General features: G+C 56.1%; 7 protein-coding genes across 7 annotated transcripts; 5 read left to right on the top strand and 2 right to left on the bottom strand.

Moving 5' to 3' along the window:
* Nucleotides 1-131: 131 nt before the first annotated feature.
* G647_04823 (uncharacterized protein) lies at nucleotides 132-2,177 on the top strand (the record flags this gene model as incomplete). Its single annotated transcript, XM_008729160.1, has 1 exon — nucleotides 132-2,177. One exon carries the CDS (start codon nucleotides 132-134, stop codon nucleotides 2,175-2,177), a length of 2,046 nt encoding a protein of 681 aa, XP_008727382.1.
* Nucleotides 2,178-3,065: 888 nt separating this feature from the next.
* Nucleotides 3,066-4,697, bottom strand: G647_04822 (aspartyl aminopeptidase; the record flags this gene model as incomplete). The annotated part of the gene is made up of 2 exons (XM_008729159.1): nucleotides 3,066-4,454; nucleotides 4,512-4,697. 2 exons carry the CDS (start codon nucleotides 4,695-4,697, stop codon nucleotides 3,066-3,068), a joined length of 1,575 nt encoding a protein of 524 aa, XP_008727381.1.
* A 1,188-nt stretch (nucleotides 4,698-5,885) lies between these two features.
* Nucleotides 5,886-7,691, top strand: G647_04821 (uncharacterized protein; the record flags this gene model as incomplete). Its single annotated transcript, XM_008729158.1, has 2 exons — nucleotides 5,886-6,166; nucleotides 6,221-7,691. The coding sequence occupies 2 exons, from the start codon at nucleotides 5,886-5,888 to the stop codon at nucleotides 7,689-7,691; spliced, it is 1,752 nt and encodes a 583-aa protein (XP_008727380.1).
* A 1,052-nt stretch (nucleotides 7,692-8,743) lies between these two features.
* On the bottom strand, nucleotides 8,744-10,156 carry G647_04820 (uncharacterized protein; the record flags this gene model as incomplete). Its single annotated transcript, XM_008729157.1, has 1 exon — nucleotides 8,744-10,156. The coding sequence occupies one exon, from the start codon at nucleotides 10,154-10,156 to the stop codon at nucleotides 8,744-8,746; it is 1,413 nt and encodes a 470-aa protein (XP_008727379.1).
* A 994-nt stretch (nucleotides 10,157-11,150) lies between these two features.
* G647_04819 (uncharacterized protein) lies at nucleotides 11,151-12,396 on the top strand (the record flags this gene model as incomplete). Its single annotated transcript, XM_008729156.1, has 2 exons — nucleotides 11,151-11,272; nucleotides 11,478-12,396. 2 exons carry the CDS (start codon nucleotides 11,151-11,153, stop codon nucleotides 12,394-12,396), a joined length of 1,041 nt encoding a protein of 346 aa, XP_008727378.1.
* Nucleotides 12,397-14,574: 2,178 nt separating this feature from the next.
* Nucleotides 14,575-16,575, top strand: G647_04818 (uncharacterized protein; the record flags this gene model as incomplete). Its single annotated transcript, XM_008729155.1, has 1 exon — nucleotides 14,575-16,575. One exon carries the CDS (start codon nucleotides 14,575-14,577, stop codon nucleotides 16,573-16,575), a length of 2,001 nt encoding a protein of 666 aa, XP_008727377.1.
* An 847-nt stretch (nucleotides 16,576-17,422) lies between these two features.
* G647_04817 (dihydroxy-acid dehydratase) lies at nucleotides 17,423-19,482 on the top strand (the record flags this gene model as incomplete). Its single annotated transcript, XM_008729154.1, has 2 exons — nucleotides 17,423-19,005; nucleotides 19,065-19,482. The coding sequence occupies 2 exons, from the start codon at nucleotides 17,423-17,425 to the stop codon at nucleotides 19,480-19,482; spliced, it is 2,001 nt and encodes a 666-aa protein (XP_008727376.1).
* Nucleotides 19,483-19,546: the final 64 nt, after the last annotated feature.

The following is a 19,546-nucleotide window of genomic DNA, read 5'->3' as shown; positions in this document are numbered from 1 at the left end:
ACCATGCAAGGCGTACTCGGTGGACGGCGATAATACCTCAACCAGCCTCTTCTGCAAAAGTACAAAATGGAGGGCAAAGCTCAGTTGCCCGCAGAGCTGGCTTGGTCTGCGTTGTCCCTTCCACGCCCACCATGACATCTGTGCACGGCAGACGTATCTTGACTCCTCACAGACGGAGGCCTGCCTCTCAGCAGACCTCTACCCACCCGCTCATTTCACTCGTCAACTTGGACCATGCCTCGTACACGCCCTCGCCAGCTACACCCGAGCTGGAATGGGTTGAAACCCCGCCAGCCACAGAGGATCCTCAGACCCCGGGTCATCACCCCGAGCTCGACGACGGTGTACTTTCGCCGCATTCTCCTCTTGCAGTTCGTAATACTGATCTCGAGAGACATGATATCCATGTGCTCGACCTCTCCCAGCTCGACTCGGATGTGCCGAAGCAGATCTTATCGAAACAGTTGAGCGAGACCAGTCCAAGCAGACGCCTATTCCAAACCGAGCTTTCGAACGCGTCTCTGTCCGTCCCTTCTTGGCGACGACCATCTCCTCCAAGCGGCAATGCACCTGTTGCTCCTGGCTCTATTCTCAAATCCGAAGCGGAGGAAGTGAAGCCTTTAAGAACAGCTCTACCAGCCTCAGGCCCACGGCCGAGCTCAACCCAGTCCTGCGATGGTACCATTGGCACACATGCTGCTGCTGGCAGAATCCCTGCTGTTGCGAATAGCATCAAGACAGAGAATGCTTTGGTTTCATCCGAGGGGACGGTTGTCGCTACATCCAAGGCCGAACCCCCTGCTATCAACTCCACAACGACACCGTCTCCGTGCTCGTCCAGGAAAAAACCCCTAACTCTCTCTGTCGCATGGGAATTAAACGCGAAACTGTCCAAGATCCTGCCTTTCGAAGCAGTAGAAAGATTCCAGGCCGATCGCCGGAGATGTATTGCAACGACGCAAGCAGGCTCAAGATGCCAAAACTCGACTACTCGGACGTCAAAGGGGGATTTTGTCGCCGAATTGTCCGAGGCCCTCTTATCGCTCCAACGCTCGTTTGATTTTGCAGCCTTCGCGAAGCACATGGCACCACAGATCGAAAGTGTCATGTGTAAGCGATGGCATAGGACGCAATCTCTTGCTCGTTTGGACGAGCTGTCCTCCTACTCCTGGAAGCCGCAGGAGATGGTCACATCTAACGCACACCGAAACACAGCCATTGCAAACAGCGTTGAAGCCGTGTTCAAACTCTGGAGCTCGGCTTTAGTAAGCCTTCCACCACCACGGGGCAACGCCGCAGAACCACCAGCACAGGGAGACGTCGACCGTGTGCAAGGCACGCGCCGCTCAACGTTTGACTTCTCCAGGGCCACCGCCGAGGGGGATCATGTGGCCCGTCACCAGGCGCGCCCGAAAGCAGCCACGGCAGCGTCGAGGGCGGGACCTAGTCAAGCCACTACTGGCACGAGGAAACCTGAGAGTGCCGCACCTGCACAGGTAATGGTCCGCTCCAAGACGGCCCATGTGTCGACTCACCTGAACCACCGATTCGTGAAATATATACCCTTCGGGAAGAACAAGGACCTCACCCCTGAGCAACTGATCCGACAGATTCTCCCGATGCCGCTGACTCCGGCCGACATGCACCGCACGGGCTTTATCTACATCTACTGGCACCCGCCGAACATGGGGTACGTCAAGATCGGCTACTCCACGAACGTGGAGAAGCGGCTCGCGGACTGGAAACGGCAATGTCGCTTCGACCTCGCGGAGCACAAAACCGAAGAATCCGCCGCCCGGGTGCGGATCTGCCACTTACATCGCGTCGAGGCGCTGATCCACGCCGAATTGAAGGAATACCGTCTGCTGGAACCGTCCTGCACGGGCTGTGGGAGGAGCCACAAGGAGTGGTTCCACGTCCACCCGAACCATGCGCAGCGCGTGCGCGCGAAATGGACGAGTCGTTCGTTCTACTCCGGCGGGCTCTTGGACGACGGCCTCCGCGACGAGGATATTGATAAGCTGTGCGAATTGACCGAGGCGGAACCATTGCCGCCGTTGTCTCGGTCGTCGATGCAGAAGACCACGAAAGCCAAGGTCAACGTGAAGATCTCGAGGTGGAGCAGCAACAGTGGTGCTGGTGGTGGTGGGCGTCGTGAAGTCAGGGGACGTCGTTGAGCGGTGCATATAGTAAAAAGCCCGGCGGCATGGCTGGGGACTATTGGATCTGGTCGGGCATGGTGATTTATAAAATTGATGAGCAGCGAACAGCGGACACCAAGCACGCCACTGTACGGAGTACAGTTTATATGTGTATTTGTATGGTCATAGTCGGTTACGGTTCTAAAGTGTCGTGTCGTGTCGTTATCGGTTAGTCCTTGCAGAGAACGGAGTATAAATATCAAATGTGAAATGTGAATCAAGGCAAGGCAGGCCACGTGAATTGGTCGAAGTTTACAATATCACTACTCCGTACTTGTGCGTAGGATCCCGACACTCAGCCTCGAGTTCGTAACGTGGGCCGATCTGCAGACCTGTCCCGACGTCGGTCAAGTGAAGGCATAAGGCATTCTGTTTGACGTTGCGCTGGGAACATAAGACCCCATCGTTCCAATGAAGAGGGTCTACGTGTTCGTCTACAGGCGTCTAAGCTGCCATCAGACAAAGTACATTGTTCGCATGGCCTGGACTAGGATCCTACGCGTTCCCTCAGCGCTCTTGCTATTGAAACGTCTGCGCCCAAAGGGAACCCGCGAACAAGCCTTGGTAGCAATTAGGACTCAGCGTCCGTGGATCGATCTGCTGGCGTTGCGTGAAAATGGTCGGATCATCAGGGAGATCCGTATCTCCCTGCTAGATATTATCCCGAGTGCTGTCAGTGGTGTCGGAGAGGATGATAGACGACTGACACAGGACATCGGGGCTGTGGAATATCCATGCTAGTCTCCGCAGTGTATCGGTGTCGTGCCTGCGCGACGAAATAGGATGCTGGTTGAGTCGCTCTCCCACTCAATCAACTAGAATCGCCCTCTCCTCACCCGAGAGCGCTGAGATCGCTAAGATCGCTTAATCCACCAGGATCGTCTTCTCCAAGGCAGAGTAATGCTGGAAGAAACTGCTGAATAGTCTGATCGCATGGTGCACGTCGTCGGCGCCGCCGGTCTCGCGACAACTGTGCATCGAGAGCTGCGGGTTGCCCAGGTCAAGAGTACGGGCACCGAGATGGGCAGACAACATGGGCCCGATGGTGCTGCCGCAGCTGGAATCGTTGCGCACGACGAAAAGCTGCAACGGCACGCCGTCGGGGTCGGCGTCGCTCAACTTTGCCGCCTTGCGTGCAATTTCCTGGAGGAGCACGATCCCTGGAGAATTGGTGGCGTATCTGGCATTGGCGTTGACCTTGATGACGGGCCCCTGGTTCATCTCCGGTCGGTGGTCGGATTCGTACTTGCCGCCGTAGTTCGGGTTGACCGAGTGAGCCATGTCTGCCGAGAGGAGGAAAGAGCTGGATAGCGTCTGTTCGTAGGCGGTCGACAGTTCGGGATCCGCGGCATGGTCGTACGACTCCTCTGAGCCATCTCCCACCGGCAGGACGGACAGTCGCCGGATGATGGCCGGCAACATCATGGAAAACGCCCCCTGGGCCGTCATGCTGCCAATCTCTTCGTGGTCGAAACACGCGATCAGCCGGATCGAGGATTCGTCGTCGAGCGCGGATTGCGGCTTCAGTGACTCGATCAAGCCCATGGTCGCGCAGTATGTCTGGTTCAGGTTGTCCAGCCGGGCGGAGAAGATGAAGTCGTCGCTGAGGCCTCCTAGGCAGGCCTTCTGCGTGTCGTAGAGCACGACCTCAAAGTCGACGACCTCTTCTGCAGAGACGCCTGCATCTGCAGCAATGAGTTCAACAATGTGAGGGTGGTGCCGGGTCGTGATGGCCTTGAGGGGTGAGAACGGCTTGTTTTGTTCTTCTTCTGCCACGGCAGACCCGTTTTTGCTCTGCTTTTCATCCTGGCGCTTGAGCTCTGCAGCCACGAGGCCAGCGATGGGGAAGAGCTGCGTCTCCTTGTTGAACTCGAACTTCTCTTGTCGGTCGAGGTGGATGGCCAGCGTCGGGATGCGGAGGATAGGCTTCTTGATGTGCACTAGCTTTTGGACCACGTTGCCATCGTCGCCCCGGACCATGACTCTTCCTGCGATGCCGAGGTCGCGATCGAACCAGGTATGCCAGAGGCCGCCGCCGTATGTTTCCACACCGACTTGTAGAAAGCCGTCTCCTTGCTTCTTGCTCACGGGCTTGATGCGCAGACAGGGTGAATCCGTGTGCGCCCCGACCATCGAGATCGGATTGCCGGGCTTCCATTTCTTGCCTATGGCAAATGCTACAATCGTCGACCCATTTCGAGTGAGGAAGTATTTGCCGCCGGGGACGAGGGTTGACGACCACGAAGTTTTCTCCTAATATCAACGTGAGTGGGGTGGCTGAAGGGGGAGAGCATGGTTGAGCTGACTGACGCTGATCTGCTTGAATCCCACCGACGTCAGCCGCTCTTTGATGGACTTGACAGCGTGGAAGGGTGTTGGTGAAGCATTGACAAAGTCGAGGAAGTCGTGTGCCGCAGCTTTGATCTGTACGGGGGCCATGGTGGAATAGGGCTTGGTAGCAAACAGAGTCTTCGGGAGCAGGAGGCGCTGGAGCATGTGCAGTCGTCGGAGGAGATCAAATCTATTGTTGTCGTGTGCCTGTCGAGGGAGTCTAGGGTCTAGATGTCTCTCATGATCTAGTCTCCATGATCTAGTCTCTATGATCTACGTATCAAAATAGACACACACCTAAGCCTTGGAAGTCTGGGGGAGGACCGAATTCCGATCCGTCTGTGGATCGAGCTCGCACCAGTTACAGCGTCCGGTTGATTACACCACGAGCCTTGCAGCTGCACACCAATCGCTTAGGCTTCGCCATGAAACACGCATCTCATCGAATCACTGTCTGTCCACGACCACATCTCAAACAGCCTTGTAAGCCCCCTTGACAGTAAGGTCGCACGCTGGGGACCCGTCTGAGACTGCCACATTGCGGGCCAGAGTCACCAGGAGGACAATGATGGTGACTCCTTGCCGCCCAAAACAAAGAGACGCGGATTGTTGTGGGAGCTTGCCAGGTCATTGTTGCGGCCGCGTAAAGTGTTTTTGTTATGATTTCCATGGGCTGCATGGAGCTAGCTGTGTCACGCTGAGCCTTTCACCAGGACAAACATTGACAATGACCAGAGACTTTGTGGCAGGCGACAGTAGTAATGTCCGCTTGAAAGCCCGGCAGAGCTTCAGACAGTCTCGCACATTTCAACATCTGTAGCACTGCGAAAGCCCAAGTCTGCGTGAATGCGGCAGGGCCCACAACAGCCCGGATCGGGTTAGGCGGGTCACCAGGCTCTACGGGGGAGTTACTTGGTGGCTCTTGACACCCGCAGAAGTTGCGACCCTGAACGGCGTCGATTGAATGACTTTCAATTCACCACCCGCGCATCAACACCACAACTGCCCCATTGCCCAGACATACATTGCCATCTACGACATCCGCCATCTGTGTAGTCCTACTGAGGAATTTTCGTCATCATGCTTGGAATCTAGTCACTTAGCGGATCACGACTTTGCGACTTGAGTGGGTCAGGGCGACAAACAGGTCGCGGTTGCAGAGACCACCAGCTCTCACAACACTGCACTCGACCTGGCACGGCGTTGCTGGAGCTCAAACGACTTCACTCTCATCACTGCCTCACCTTCACCTTCACCTTCACGTCACCTTGGCGACTGACCACAACAACATCCTCTGGCGAAAGTGACAACACATCCTTTTAATCCTCGGCGCCCCCTCACTACTTTGTCACCATGGATAACGACTTTTCAGCTGCCTTGGCAGTGGAAACCTCAGAGCGTCCCCAGACCCCTACGTTACCTACGCCCGTCGGCTCAAAGACCCCTCCCACGATTTCGACCAAGCGCTTTGCAGGGCCCGAGGAAGGCATGTCCGCCGCGCAGCGAGCTACAGAGGCCATGGAGGCCGACGCCCTGAATCGAAGATTAAGAGAGATTGAGAACGCTGGAAGACAGAGAGACAGAACCCCAGGCCGAAGTCCTAGCAGGAAAAGACAGCGCATCTACGGCGATCGGTGAGTTGGTGAGAAGTTGAGGGTGGAGTGATGTGAAACTGATTGGTACCCCAGGTTCATCCCCAACAGAGACGGCCAGGACTTGCAGGCGACCTACAGCTTATTACACGATGATGGCTCACCTGCGACTCCCTCGAGGTCGAAAAAGAAAACCCCTCACGGAGAACTGCATTTTCAACGGACCGAAGAGGCGAATAGGACATACTCAAAGGTCCTGCGCAACGAGTTGATGGGCGACTCGGTACCGCAAGACTACCGGTCTCTTTCTCCAGACGAGCTGTTCGGCCGCCGGCAGACTCCTCCGGGTCAACCGTCATTATCGGCCATGCCACCCGCTTCGATCACCCCCACCACTCCTCACAAGAACATGTTCACGTACAAGTCTCCCCAGAAAGTCATTGGCTCGGGTCATCCAACTCCTTCATCCCGGAATGCAAAGCATCCTGGCATCATCAATCTGAACGCAAGATCCGATCTATATTCAATATCACCCATCAATTACTCGTCTCAGTCGATTCTTCAGACGCCTCGGAAACAACCTCGACCCATCGCCAAAGTCCCTTACAAGGTCTTGGACGCGCCTGAGTTGGCGGACGATTTCTACCTGAATCTTGTAGATTGGGGTTCGGCCAATATTCTTGGTGTAGGACTCGGCTCGTGTGTCTATTTGTGGAACAGTACCACTGGTAAAGTCACACAACTGTGCAAGCTCCCTGACAATGATCTGGTGACATCCGTCGCGTGGATACAGCGGGGATCTCATCTTGCCATAGGCACGCACAAAGGCTTTGTTCAGATTTATGATGCCGAGAAGTCCCGGAGGCTGCGCACGATGACGGGTCACTCAGCCCGAGTTGGGGCACTCGCTTGGAATGACCATATCTTGACGTCCGGCTCCAGAGATCGACTGATATATCATCGGGATGTGCGGAGTCCGGACCAATACCTGCGACGACTGGCGGGGCATAAACAAGAAGTCTGTGGTCTGCGCTGGAACACCGAAGATGGCCAACTTGCCTCAGGCGGGAATGACAACAAGCTTTGTATCTGGGACAAACTGTCGGAGACACCGCTCTATCGATTCTCGAACCACGTTGCAGCAGTCAAGGCAATCGCTTGGAGTCCCCATCAGCATCATTTACTCGCTTCCGGCGGAGGTACCGCAGATCGGTCAATCAAATTCTGGAACACCGCCAACGGTTCGCTCATCAAGGAGGTCGACACTGGGAGTCAGGTCTGCAACCTAGCCTGGAGCAAGAACAGCGACGAGATCGTCAGTACGCACGGATACAGCCAGAATCAGATCGTGGTGTGGAAATATCCCAAGATGGAGCAGGTCGTCAGTCTTACCGGGCATACGTTCCGTGTTCTCTACCTGAGCACCAGTCCTGACGGTACTACTGTTGTGACGGGAGCGGGTGACGAAACACTTCGATTCTGGAGGGTGTTTGGCAAGAAGGGCAATGAAGGTCGGAACAGCGATGGCATCGCGGGCAGGTTGGGTGATTGGGGTGCTATCCGGTGATACCTCCACCCACAGGCTTAATTCTTGACGTCTGGACGAAATCGAGCATGCCCCGAACGACCCAGACATATCACGACTTTACCGTTGACATACAACCAGACCTGTACAGCAATGACTCTTATACGGTTGAACGACCTCCAGCTATTTCTACGACTGATGTGGTGCTCTCTGCTTTGATTGTGGTTTAATTAGCAAGCGCAAGCGTCGTCTCGGAATGGAAAATCAGAAGCAGCGAGTGTGCGATTTCCAGGACTATCATGAATGTGCTATGAGCTGATGGCGGGAGGGGTGCGGGTACTGACAGGATATTGGGTTGGGATTGGACTGAAGTGAGAATTGGTCCTCCTGTTCTTTTCTTGCAAGCGTGGCGCTCCAGGTTGTTGTTTGGCATGAGGGCTCCACGGATCTTGATGCTTGGTCGGCGTCTACTATGCTCAAGCGCAATCGGTATCGTCCTGGCAATTCACGTAGCGTTCCAAGCGCGCTGTCTCCAGCGAGAAAGCAAGGCGGAAAATCCAAAAAAAGTGACCTTGACCACCATATATCTGTCTGATCAATTTGTGAAGACCCATGTTTGTTGGCCTACCAACTCCTCTGAGAGAGGCCGGAGAACAATACTAATGACGCCTATACAGTAGCTGGAGAAGTGGATCAGATGGCAGAATAGCCCCCCTACTCCGTCCTCCGTATTCGCACTTGGAATCCTCATGACGGAACTACAGTAGTATACGAAGTACGAAGGTACTTAGAGATTCCCCAAGGGGGAGGGGGTGGTCCGCTTCCTGCGCACGCTCCAATGGATTTTGGTACAAGAAGGCAGAGTCAAAGTCTATCAAAGCCTGTGGAAGAAACCCCCCGGAACTACACGGCTACACTCTCACACGGCTGTACGGAGTAGCTACTTGTAGGTTCAGTGGTGTCAGAGGCTGGCTGGCTGGCTGGATGACGAAGACGGGGACGCACTCGGCTCGAATCTCGTCCCTCCCGCATGCATGCCTGCCCACTTTTCCTACAGTACACGGTACGTACGTACCCACTAAGTAAATGGGTGTTCAGAGCACCAACTTGCCCGGCTCGACCTGCAGCACGGTCTTCATCCGTTCCAGGAAGGTGCGGGCTCGCTTCTCCTCGCCCTTGGGCACCGTCAGGCTGAAGACATTGAGCGCACCTTCCGAGGTGGTGGTCAAGGTACGGCCGGGGTTCGAGGCCGCCGTGGAAAGTGGAGCCGCTGCTCGTCGCGGCGGCGTCACCTTGCCAGACAAAATGTCGAGGATGTCGATCTTCTTGGCCGCACTGGTGCCCAGTCGCGGGGAGCGGGACGATGGCTTGGTGGCTTGACGCGCACTCGGCGGCGGGAGGGTAGGGAAGGCGTCGATTTGCGGGAGGTATGTCCCTCGTGAGGTCGTGGGGATGGCGGTCAGGCCGAGCACGGCGTTGAAGAGGTCGTCGGCCGAGGGCTTTGCGTTCTTCGGGTTGGGCAGGTCGTCGTTGGCCAGGTCGACGGCGCGGGCGAGGAACGTGGAAATCGGCACAGTCACGCCCAGTGTGTCTTTGACGCGTTTTTGGACCTTGAGTACCTCGGAGAGGGAGATCGTGAGGGATACGCTCGTCACGGGCGCCACCTCGGCTGCCGCCGCGGCTTTGCCTCGTGTGGTGTCTTCTGAAGGGGCTGGCTTGTTCTCGGGCGTCGCGGGTAGGACTTTGATGTTGCTGAGGTCGAGGTGGCCCATGTGTTCGATGCGCTTGGATTGTTCGGCCGAATAGTCTGAGGCGATCGTGCCTAGGTATGCAAGGACGTCGCCCTTCAGCAGTCGGCCGTTCGGCCCTGTGGCGGCGATCTTGGCCACGTCGGCGTCGGGGATGTGGTTCTCGTGGATGAGTGCAATCACTGACGGGTAGAGAGGATATTTCGGATTTGCGCCCGGTCCCTGGGGGCTCGTCTTGGGTTTGTCCTTCGCAGGCCTGGGGTCCTGCGGTGTGCCCGGTGTGTTCTTCTCCGCGCCGGAGCTTTCGTACTTCGCATCGTCTCCGCCCTTGATGTTCTCGGACTGTGACTGGACGGGTTTGGAATCATCGGCCGGGATCTCGAGGCTCGAGACGTCGTCTCCTGCATCCGCGAGCACGGCTATCCTCGTGCCGACTTGGACTGATTTTGAGCCATCTCCCTGGAAAATCTTGGCCACGACGCCATCCTCTTGAGCTTCCACGTCCATGGACGCCTTGTCCGTCTCGATTTCTAGCAGGATGTCCCCTGCGGAAAAGGAGTCGCCTTCCTTGACTTTCCAGCTGGAAATATTGCCTTCTGTCATGGTTGGGGACATGGCGGGCATCATGAAGTTATGGGCCGCAAGGGCGGAAGGCGTCGAGGAGAATGCTCGTCGAGCATGGTGTTGAGATTGTGAAAGGGTGCATTGCGAGGATGTGAGCTGGCGAGCGAGCAGTCGGACTGACTGTCGGCCAGCCATGGCAAGAGGAATGCTACAGAAGAGCCAGCGAGATCTATCAATCGGCTCTGACTGTGAAGAGATCAAGACAGAGTATTGACGGGCGAGTGCGCTGTTGCGCGGCGAGCTGACCTGCTGTCTGTTTGTCTGTACACAGTAAAGTATTGAGGCCGCGATTGTTGAGGAGCGAGTTGGCGACGGACTTTCTAAAGCTCGAGCTCCACTTCGCTGTCGCTTCTCGCCTATCGCTCACCGAGAAGTCACTTCAGACACAGATGGTCGACCGTACCAGGTACGGCGCATTTTAACACCAATCTGCGCAAATTCACGCTCGAGTCAACTCGATTTCACCTCGCACCTTACGACACCACGTACTTCTGTCGGCTGCCTGAATCTTCCGTACTGGATCACTCTGGTGAGCACGCATGCGACTTCTATTGTATTGTATTCCTAAATGATACATCGGGCAAGTACTGCAAGCTTGCACCAAGCTGACTGTCCTCAAACCAGACCCTAACCATACGAGGTTTCCTGAGCCCCTCTTCGTATTCCCAGGATACGAGCCTCTTAGATGTCCCGTGTCCCATTGCTAAGTCTTGACAGCTGTTGAACCAAGTCTGCAACTGCTGCGACGTCATACCAGGCACGGCAGGTCCTTCCTTCGTCGGCCTATCACACCTGGGTTTTGCTCGCTTCTTGTGTGCTGCACCCGTCGTATACACGAGATATAGGCCTTTTGCGCCGCGAGTTACACCTTCCTGCTAAACCAGGACTGCCAACCAGTCCACTAGGATGTCTGATCCTGTTTACCTCAGCAGGTCTAGCTCGATATCGTCGCAAAAGTTCTTGTACGTATTCCTGTGCTGCCTGTTGCGGTCTTCAGCCTTCTCCCTCGCTCTCGAGGTATAAGGCAGCCTCAAAGTTGGCGGTTGATGTCATCTTCGGACTGCGACAACTTCGCAACCATCTTTGTCTTCCTCCATATCTCCTCAGTATCTCATTAGAAGATTACACGATGAAGGGCGTTATTTTTGAGAAACAGGGAGCCGAACCAAAGGTCGTTGATGACCTGGAAAAGCCGTCGCCGGGACCGGATCAGCTGCTGGTAAAATCTATCTGGACTGCAATGAACCCTGTGTAAGTGAAAAATGCCTTTCTCCTAATGTTCTTGTCTCTTCGACACTGCCTTTCAGCTAGAAGTCGTTTGCGCGCAAGACCGGCGCCGGTATATCGGCACAGGGTATTTGTTGACGTGAGAATGGTCCCGGCTTCCGGAGCACCGTCTTGGTTGATTATTAGACCGACTGCGAGGGATCTCAACCGGAGGCTAACCATGCTTTAGTGACCATTTCGTGGCCGCATATGGCATTCTTGTGGTCAGTTGGCCGCTAGGACTTGGCGTTGATGCCGCCGGCATTGTAGTCGAGGCGGGAAGTGAGGCGACTTCCAAGTACGGTTTCACATCCGGCGATCAGGTGTTCGGCTGTACCAGGGTAGGAATGCTGGGATACACCGGCGCCCAAGAATACTTCCTGTTCGACGCCGCAGTGACTCTTCGGAAGCCAGACAATATTTCTCTGCTCGAGGCCGCGACGTTGGGGGTGGCAAGCGAGACAGCATGTCTTGGGTTGTTCGACGGCCTCAAGCTCACCTTGCCTGATCCGAAAAATCTTCCAGCATCCAAAGAAGAATGGATCGTCATCTTGGGAGGCGCCAGCAATGTCGGAAAAGCGGCAATTCAGCTCGCTAAAGCGAGCGGTTACAAAGTGGTCGCCTCCTGCTCGAGCAAATCTGCTGCTGTTGTCAAAGAAATCGGCGCCGTACCGTTCGACTACAAGCAACCCTTAGAGGATCAAGTCAAAGCTGTGCTGGGCATCACCGGCGGCGACGTTGCCCGTATCTACGACGCGGTCGCTGGGGACGATCCTGTTCTCGCCAAAGAGTTGTTCAAAGCAAGCAAGAGCACCGAGAAGTTTTTCGCTACCACAAACGACTGGAGCGGTATAGGTGACTTTGAAGGTGGCAAGACCTACCCTGTTGCTCTGGGAACTGTTGGGCGACCAGAAGCCACGGAATTGAACAGGAAGGTTGCGACGTACATTCCTGTCATCACCGGTCTGATCGAGGCGGGCAAACTCTTGCCGACAGAGTATGAAGTGATCGGCAACGGAGGCTTCGACGATGCGGTCAAGGCATATCATCACCAATTGGCTGGCGCTGGAGGGTCGAAGAAGGTTGTGGTCAAGATCCAAGACGAGTAGTTAGTCAGAATCATAATGCCCGAAGCTGAAGCTATCCTGTGCAGCTGGAATGTCCTATCTGTAGTGCAAGGACAGAGAAAGGATGACGCCCGTCGCTGCGTCACCGAGGTTGCGAAATCATTGCCTGGACACCAAGCTTTTCGGGTCACAAAATGCTGTGTGCTTTGCCATCCAGTGATAGGAGGGACTTTGTTCACGTTGATTCAACCGGACTTGTCACTTATTGGACACAGTGAGGCTGTTAGCTCCCACGTCGGGTACCAAGATCAACAACATCACCACTCCGGCACCGATAAGATATCCAACCTGAGGCACCATGCTCTGGCGCTTTCGTGTCCTTGATAGAGTCTCAAATCTCAATTGCAATGGTCGACTCTCCTGTCGCGCCCGTCATGTGCATGGAGAGGAGCGTATTGGCGTCCTGGTCGCAGGCCTCGCTCATATGATCACGAGATTTTGCGATCGCAGCCAAGGAAAAAGAAACCTGTTCGATGTCCGCTGACAAGTAGCAAATTGTCAACAAGTACGATCCAGCTACCGCTGACACGACATAGAGTTTCTTCTTCCGAGGAGAGTGACTGGTGCTCGTAACGACCCCCACGGGGATGCTGATGCTCGATGTCCTCGCTCACTCGGGTCCGCTAGAAGGGACGCTTTCGGTGCAACTGATCAGTCACCGGACTGCTGCAAATTCCGAACCGTAGGCCTTGCCACCATTCTAGATTCCACGCCGAAATTCCAGAAGGGGATTGATGCATTCAGTACCACCCAAGAAAGGGCGGCCTGTCGGACAAATGCACAGCAGCCGGGGCGTAAGTTGTGGAGAGACCGTCATTGTCCACGCTGGTGTCGCAGATGGACCCAGAGTCCATAGCATTCGTGTCAGAGAGGTAGTTGGACTATATTGTGTAGGTGCAGATCTTTTCTGTTATACGGATGGCCTGCGGTCAGAGAAGAGATCCGCCTCATTTTGAACAGGATGACAGGATGACACTGTAGATATATGCGCGCTCGGCGAAGCTTTGGACTGACAGGAGGATCGCAGGACGAGAGCCTGATTGTCACAGAGTTAGCTGTTTTCTGCAGGATAACGCAGTGATCTGCTGTGAGACAGGCCGTGATTTGTGGCCTCGTGGCCTTGTGCCTGGTCGGTGGCGAAACGACGGACTGCTTCCCCATGGCCATGGCTGCCTGCCATTGGTAAACGCCGTGAACAAGTGCTTGGAGTCTCCTTGAGCACCAATGTGGTGTGCCGACAAAACCACGACAGCGTGGAGAGACAGGCCCACTTCAACCTCGCAGGTCACGTAGCCGTTGGTCAATGGGCTGCTGTGAGCTGGCGCTTCACATTCGCCTGACTCCAAGATTAAACGTCTCTTTGTGATATTGTCGTTGACTGCCATGGACTCACGCAAAGAGCCTCCTGTTCCGCCGGGCTTTGCAGCCACGGGTGCACGGTAAGTTAAAGTGCCGGCTGCCACGCCCAATACGAAATGAGGCAGGGGTGACGGACCCTGGACCGAAGTCAGGACAAGAATGAGGTGAGAGTGAAGACTGGCAAGCATCTGTCACCGCATTATTTTCCTTGCCACGAACCAAAAGTGGTGCTGTCTTGCTACGCTGCTTAGGTTTCGAGTCGCTCGTTATCGCACCACCAAGGCAGGATCCAAGACTTCACACACCGCGCACCACACGCCACACTCTCTCGTGTCTCTCGTTTGTTTTCGGGAGATCGCAACCGTGTCCAACCCCCATCTCAGCTTCCGAAGCAGCGCGAGTGCTACCCAATTCCATTCTTGTTCCCCACGCTCCTACGAGGGCGTCCATTCGTTCTCAACCTTGACGGCTCGATCTCATTGAGCGCATACTAATAAGAACTCGGTCGCCGATCGCCCAACACACGAAGGGGCGCACACCACTCTCCCGTCTCTATCCGGCCGACCCGTTTGTCACACCCAGAGCTTCCGCTCCACAAGTGTGACGTCCGAAGGCTACCGCTGCAGCATAGACCTTTCTCTCCCTGCCCAAGGGGATCCCTCCTCCAGTCGTTCCACTATTGCCCTGGTCCGCGAAGCGAGCAAACTTTCAGAGAAATGCGCCAATAGGAATGTAGGCCTGTGGCCTGGACACATTTGGATGAAGGACACAGGGGAATGGAAGGAGACAGGCGATATAGAAATGGGCAAAGATGCAGACAACCTCCCAGATGGCTCCTCGAAGGGGCTCAGAAACACGAAATACTCAGGTCCAGCCACCAAGGCTGAGCAGCTCTCCGCTGACCGCTCCTTGTCCGCCACCGCCTCCTACACCTCGAAATCAAACATGCCCAGACCTGCTGGATGCACCTCGCCTAAATGGGTTCTCCAGGAGGACCGTCATAACGACTCACGATCCTGCGATTCCGGCTATCATTCGTTGTCGGAGACGCGTGACGCGACGCCCCAGCAGGTCAGGCCAGGACCGTACAAAGAGTCCACCCCACCACCCAGCGGTCATCGTTGTGCTGGGGCGGAAGACACTGAGAACCTGACGGCGATACCTCCCTGCATCAGCGAAGCCGAAGCCGACGCGCTGCTCAATGCCAGTCCTCACCCTCCGGTCACCAAGGAATCTCTGGGAGAGCTGGAGCTCACCTACATTCAATCGAACGTTACCCTGCGCATCGACATCAACTACGACCATGACCTCCACTTCACCCCCATCTCTGGTGGCAAGGGCGAACAGAAGAAGAGGGATGCAAGGCGGTATTGGCTTAGTCTCGAGACGGAGCTGAGAATAGTCTATCAGCATAGCTTGTTGGTCTCGTGTGCAGAATGTGATAAGAGACGTTCTCTCAGATCGGATAAATGCGTCCTTGAGGGGACGTCGCCTTCGTTTCGACGGAGGCTGCCGGCCTTGTTCCAAAAATTACAAGAACTGCTCGTCATCCTGGTGCCTGAGAAGGACCAAGACCAGATCAGTCAGTATCTTGACGTATCTCTACTGTTGCAAGAGGTGTCTCATGGTCTTCTAGACATTGCTCGTCTGGCTCGATGGCTCGATGGTCTCCTCACCAGCCACTGTGCACCGATGCGCGATGTCTCGGCTCATGAGATGGCTGAAAAGATCAGGCAAGGCGCCGAGACTGGAGACGTTCCAACCCTCGTCGCCGGGATCGAAACGCTCTTCCAGATCCTCGAGGCTATGAAGCTCGATGTTGCTAACCATCAGATCAGAAGCTTTCGTTATCTCTTGATCGACGATACCGTCGCCTTTCAGCAAGAGTTCTTCAGATCCAGGATCGGCCGCGGTAATCTCGAAGCACAGGCGTCGCGGAAGTGGTACGACCTTGCGGTTGCAAAGCACCAACAGTGCCATGTCGACCGCCAGACTCCGAGATCGCTGCCTCTAGCTGTTCTGGTGCACGGTATGCTGGAGCTTTGTCTCTGGCCGGATCCAAAGCTTCCAGCAACCCTTGCTTATGACCAAAAGCGTCTGAAGGAGATACGCGGGGACATCCAGGACTTTGTCCACCTGGACATGTGTCTTTTACTCTTCGACCAGCTGGTCCGTGAGCTCTCCGGGCCCGAGAGCCAGAGCATGTTGGAGAGACAGGTCACCGAGATGCATTGTCTTCTGCGAAACAGAATCATGGACATTACCGACGGCAACCCGGAAGAAGTTTCGCAGATCTGGCTCCAACACACAGAAGCCATTGCGGTTGAGCTCAGCCGCGCCGCATCACTCGTCCGCCTGGGGCCGGCTGTGCCAATTCCTTCTACGACGGTTGCGAAGACTGCACAGCTCTTGAAGCGGATGTTTGAATACGAGCATCAGCACCAACACCGCGCCCGACAGCTAGTCCGTGCGGTTGAGCAGGAAGCACATGCACACGCAACCAAATTCCAAAACATGACGACACTGGAGATATCCCATGCCCAGAAACACTGGCAACAGGTCCGAGCACAAGCATGTCGATGGCGACTGCTGCCCGAAATAGAAGATATAGCCAGGCGACTGGCCCACATTGCATCGATTCACTGGAGAGTCTGGGCGGAGTTGGTTTACTTGGATTCGGAAGACGGGCTGGAACTTGGCGTTGACGATACGGCGAGCATTTCAGGCGACGGGATCCAGAAAATGACGGACGATCCAATTGAGTTTGTACAACACAACCTACACGATACCCCTTGCCGATGAGATGACCTTGCAAGGCGTTGTTGAGATGGGTTCATTAAGCACAAGCCACGGCGTCTTGTTGCTTCCAGCCATGCCAATTGGAGGCATCTTGGAAAAGGTCTTGATTTCATCAACTCGTACTAATAGTTAGCATTCTCTGTACGGAATAGTTGCGTACGCATGATCTAGCGTTTGAGTGTTCTTCTATAACAAGCCAAAGCAATAGATGATTGTTCTACTATACCAAATCAAAACAAAGATGACTTTTCATCCCGTCCAATTAGTCGCCCGCATCTTGACCTGAGGTGAACCGATATCGAGTGGAGCAAGTGCATCTGATCTATTCGGCGAAAAGGCCGCCGAACAGACAATGTCGGGGGGACACAGAGCCACACAGAGCTCAATCTTTCTCCGCACACCGGGGGCATCAGAAACAATAACCGACAGTTGCCGACACCCACTGGGGAGCCTCTCATGCAGGGTCAGAAACAAAGGCCGCAACGAGACTGGATACGAGTTAATTACGCCGCGTGGGATCGGGCGACGATGCCGAGGGTACCGTGTCAACCATGCCTTGGCTGTTGTGCGATTGCTCTTTTGCCTACAGTATGTCAGTGACTGGGTTTCTGCCAAGTAGACAAGTTTGGTGGGTACGTCCAAAATAAATGCCAGGTCGATGTGGGAGAGAGATGTATGTACTTATACGTAAGGTACAGGTATAGGTTCTCTAGATTACAGTTACACCTGAGATCGGTAACACAGCCAGTGCGAGTGCGTGTGACAGTGCCAGTGCCAGTGCCAGTGCCAACATCAATATCAGTATCATATCAGAGTCAGAGTCACTTTCCATCAAACGCCGACCACCGACATGAGCTGCCAACCTGAACAGTCGTGCTCGACGTGCGACAGCCACGACGCACACCATGCGGCAAACCACGTCCCGGACATCGAAGACTACAAGGCCGAGGTGGCGTCTCTGCGCCAACGGACCGCCGACCTGGAACGACAGCTCGCGACCGCGGGATTGACTGGAAGTTCGACCAAGGTGAATGGCGAGGAAGACGGTGAGTCGAAGCCGCCAGCACGCAAATTCCGCTCCGCCCACTGGTTCAACAACCCGGCCGACCCGGAGATGATGGCGCTGTACACGGACCGGTTCCTCAACTACGGGCTCACGGTGGGCGAGCTCAACAGCGGGAAACCGATCATCGGCATCGCCCAGTCCGGCAGCGACATTGCACCCTGCAACCGGTACCATCTGGAGTTGGCGAAGCGGGTGCGTGAGGGCATTCGCTCCGCGGGCGGCATCGTGTTCGAGTTCCCGACGCACCCGATCCAGGAGTCGGTGCGTCGCCCGACGGCCACGCTGGACCGCAACCTGCTGTACCTGGGCCTGGTGGAGATCTTGCACGCGTACCCGCTGGACGGGGTGGTGCTGCTGACGGGTTGCGACAAGACGACGCCGGCGATGCTGATGGCCGCGGCGACCGTCGACGTGCCCGCCATCTGCCTGAACGTGGGACCCATGCTGAACGGGCGGCTGCACGGCACAGCCGACCGCATCGGCTCCGGCACGATCCTGTGGAAGGCGCGCGACCTGCACGCCGCGGGCCACATCGACGACGACACCATGGTCGACATGATCGCCGCGGGCACGCCCAGCGCGGGCCACTGCAACACCATGGGCACGGCGTCGACCATGAACGCCCTGGCCGAGGCCCTGGGCATGGCGTTGCCGGGCAGTGCGGCCATCCCGGCGCCGTACCGCGAGCGGGCCCAGTGCGCGTTCCGCACGGGCAGGCAGATCGTCGACATGGTCCGCGCGGACCGCAAGCCCAGCGACATCCTGACGCGGCGGGCGTTTGAGAACGCCATCGTCGTCAACAGCGCCATCGGCGGCAGTACCAACGCGCCGATCCACCTGAACGCCATCGCCAAGCACGTCGGCGTCGCCCTGGACCTGGACGACTGGGACACCACCGGGTTTGACGTGCCGTTGTTGCTCAACGTCCAGCCCGCGGGCGAGATGCTGTGCGAGGAGTACTACAAGGCCGGCGGGCTGCCGGCCGTCATGGCCGAGTTGCTGCAGCAGGGGAAACTGCACGAGCACGCCCTGACGTGTAATGGCAGGACCGTGGCCGAGAACGTGGCCGGCCAGTTCTCCTGGGACCGCAGCACCATCAGGAGTTACGGCGATCCGCTGAAGCCGAGCGCCGGGTTTTTGCACATGAAGGGCAATCTGTTCGACTCGGCCATCATGAAGACGTCGGTCATTTCCGACGACTTTCGCGCCGAGTTTCTCGACGACCCGAACGATCGGAATGCCTTTGAGTGCAAGGCCGTCGTGTTTGACGGGCGGGAGGATTTCATCAACAGGATCGACGATCCCAAGACAAACGTCGACAGGAGGACCATTCTCGTCATGCGCGGCGCGGGGCCGTTGGGATATCCGTGAGTTGTTATACTGACTGTGGCGCGGTCCTGCACAAAAACTAACGTGACTGTCGCAGTGGCGCCGCCGAAGTCGTCAACATGCACGCCCCAGGCCATGTCATCAAGCAGGGCGTCACTTCATTACCCTGTATCGGCGACGGTCGCCAATCAGGCACGTCCGGGTCTCCGTCGATCCTGAACGCGAGCCCCGAGGCAGCAGCGGGTGGGAACCTGGCACTCCTTCGAGACGGCGACAAGGTGAGAGTCGATCTCAACAAGCGGCAGGTCAAACTGCTGGTTTCGGACGACGAGCTGAGCAGGCGTCGTGAAGAGCTGGACGCCAAGGGCGGGTATGCCGTTCCGGAGAGTCAGACTCCGTGGCAGGATATCTTCCGCCGCGAGACGGGCCAGCTGAGCGAGGGCATGGTGTTGAACTGCGCGCCCAAGTATCAGCGGATCGCGCAGAAGTGGCCCGCTCCACGACATAACCATTGATGGCGAAGCGCACGCCACGGGCCTCGAGCTGTTGTTTCAAAGACTGTGGCGTCGGTGATGGTCG

The sequence above is a fragment of the Cladophialophora carrionii genome, assembly GCF_000365165.1.
Source record: "Cladophialophora carrionii CBS 160.54 unplaced genomic scaffold supercont1.4, whole genome shotgun sequence".
Classification (NCBI taxonomy): domain Eukaryota; kingdom Fungi; phylum Ascomycota; class Eurotiomycetes; order Chaetothyriales; family Herpotrichiellaceae; genus Cladophialophora; species Cladophialophora carrionii.
Note: the sequence above shows the minus strand (reverse complement) of the source record. Positions and strands in the feature narration are given on the sequence as shown.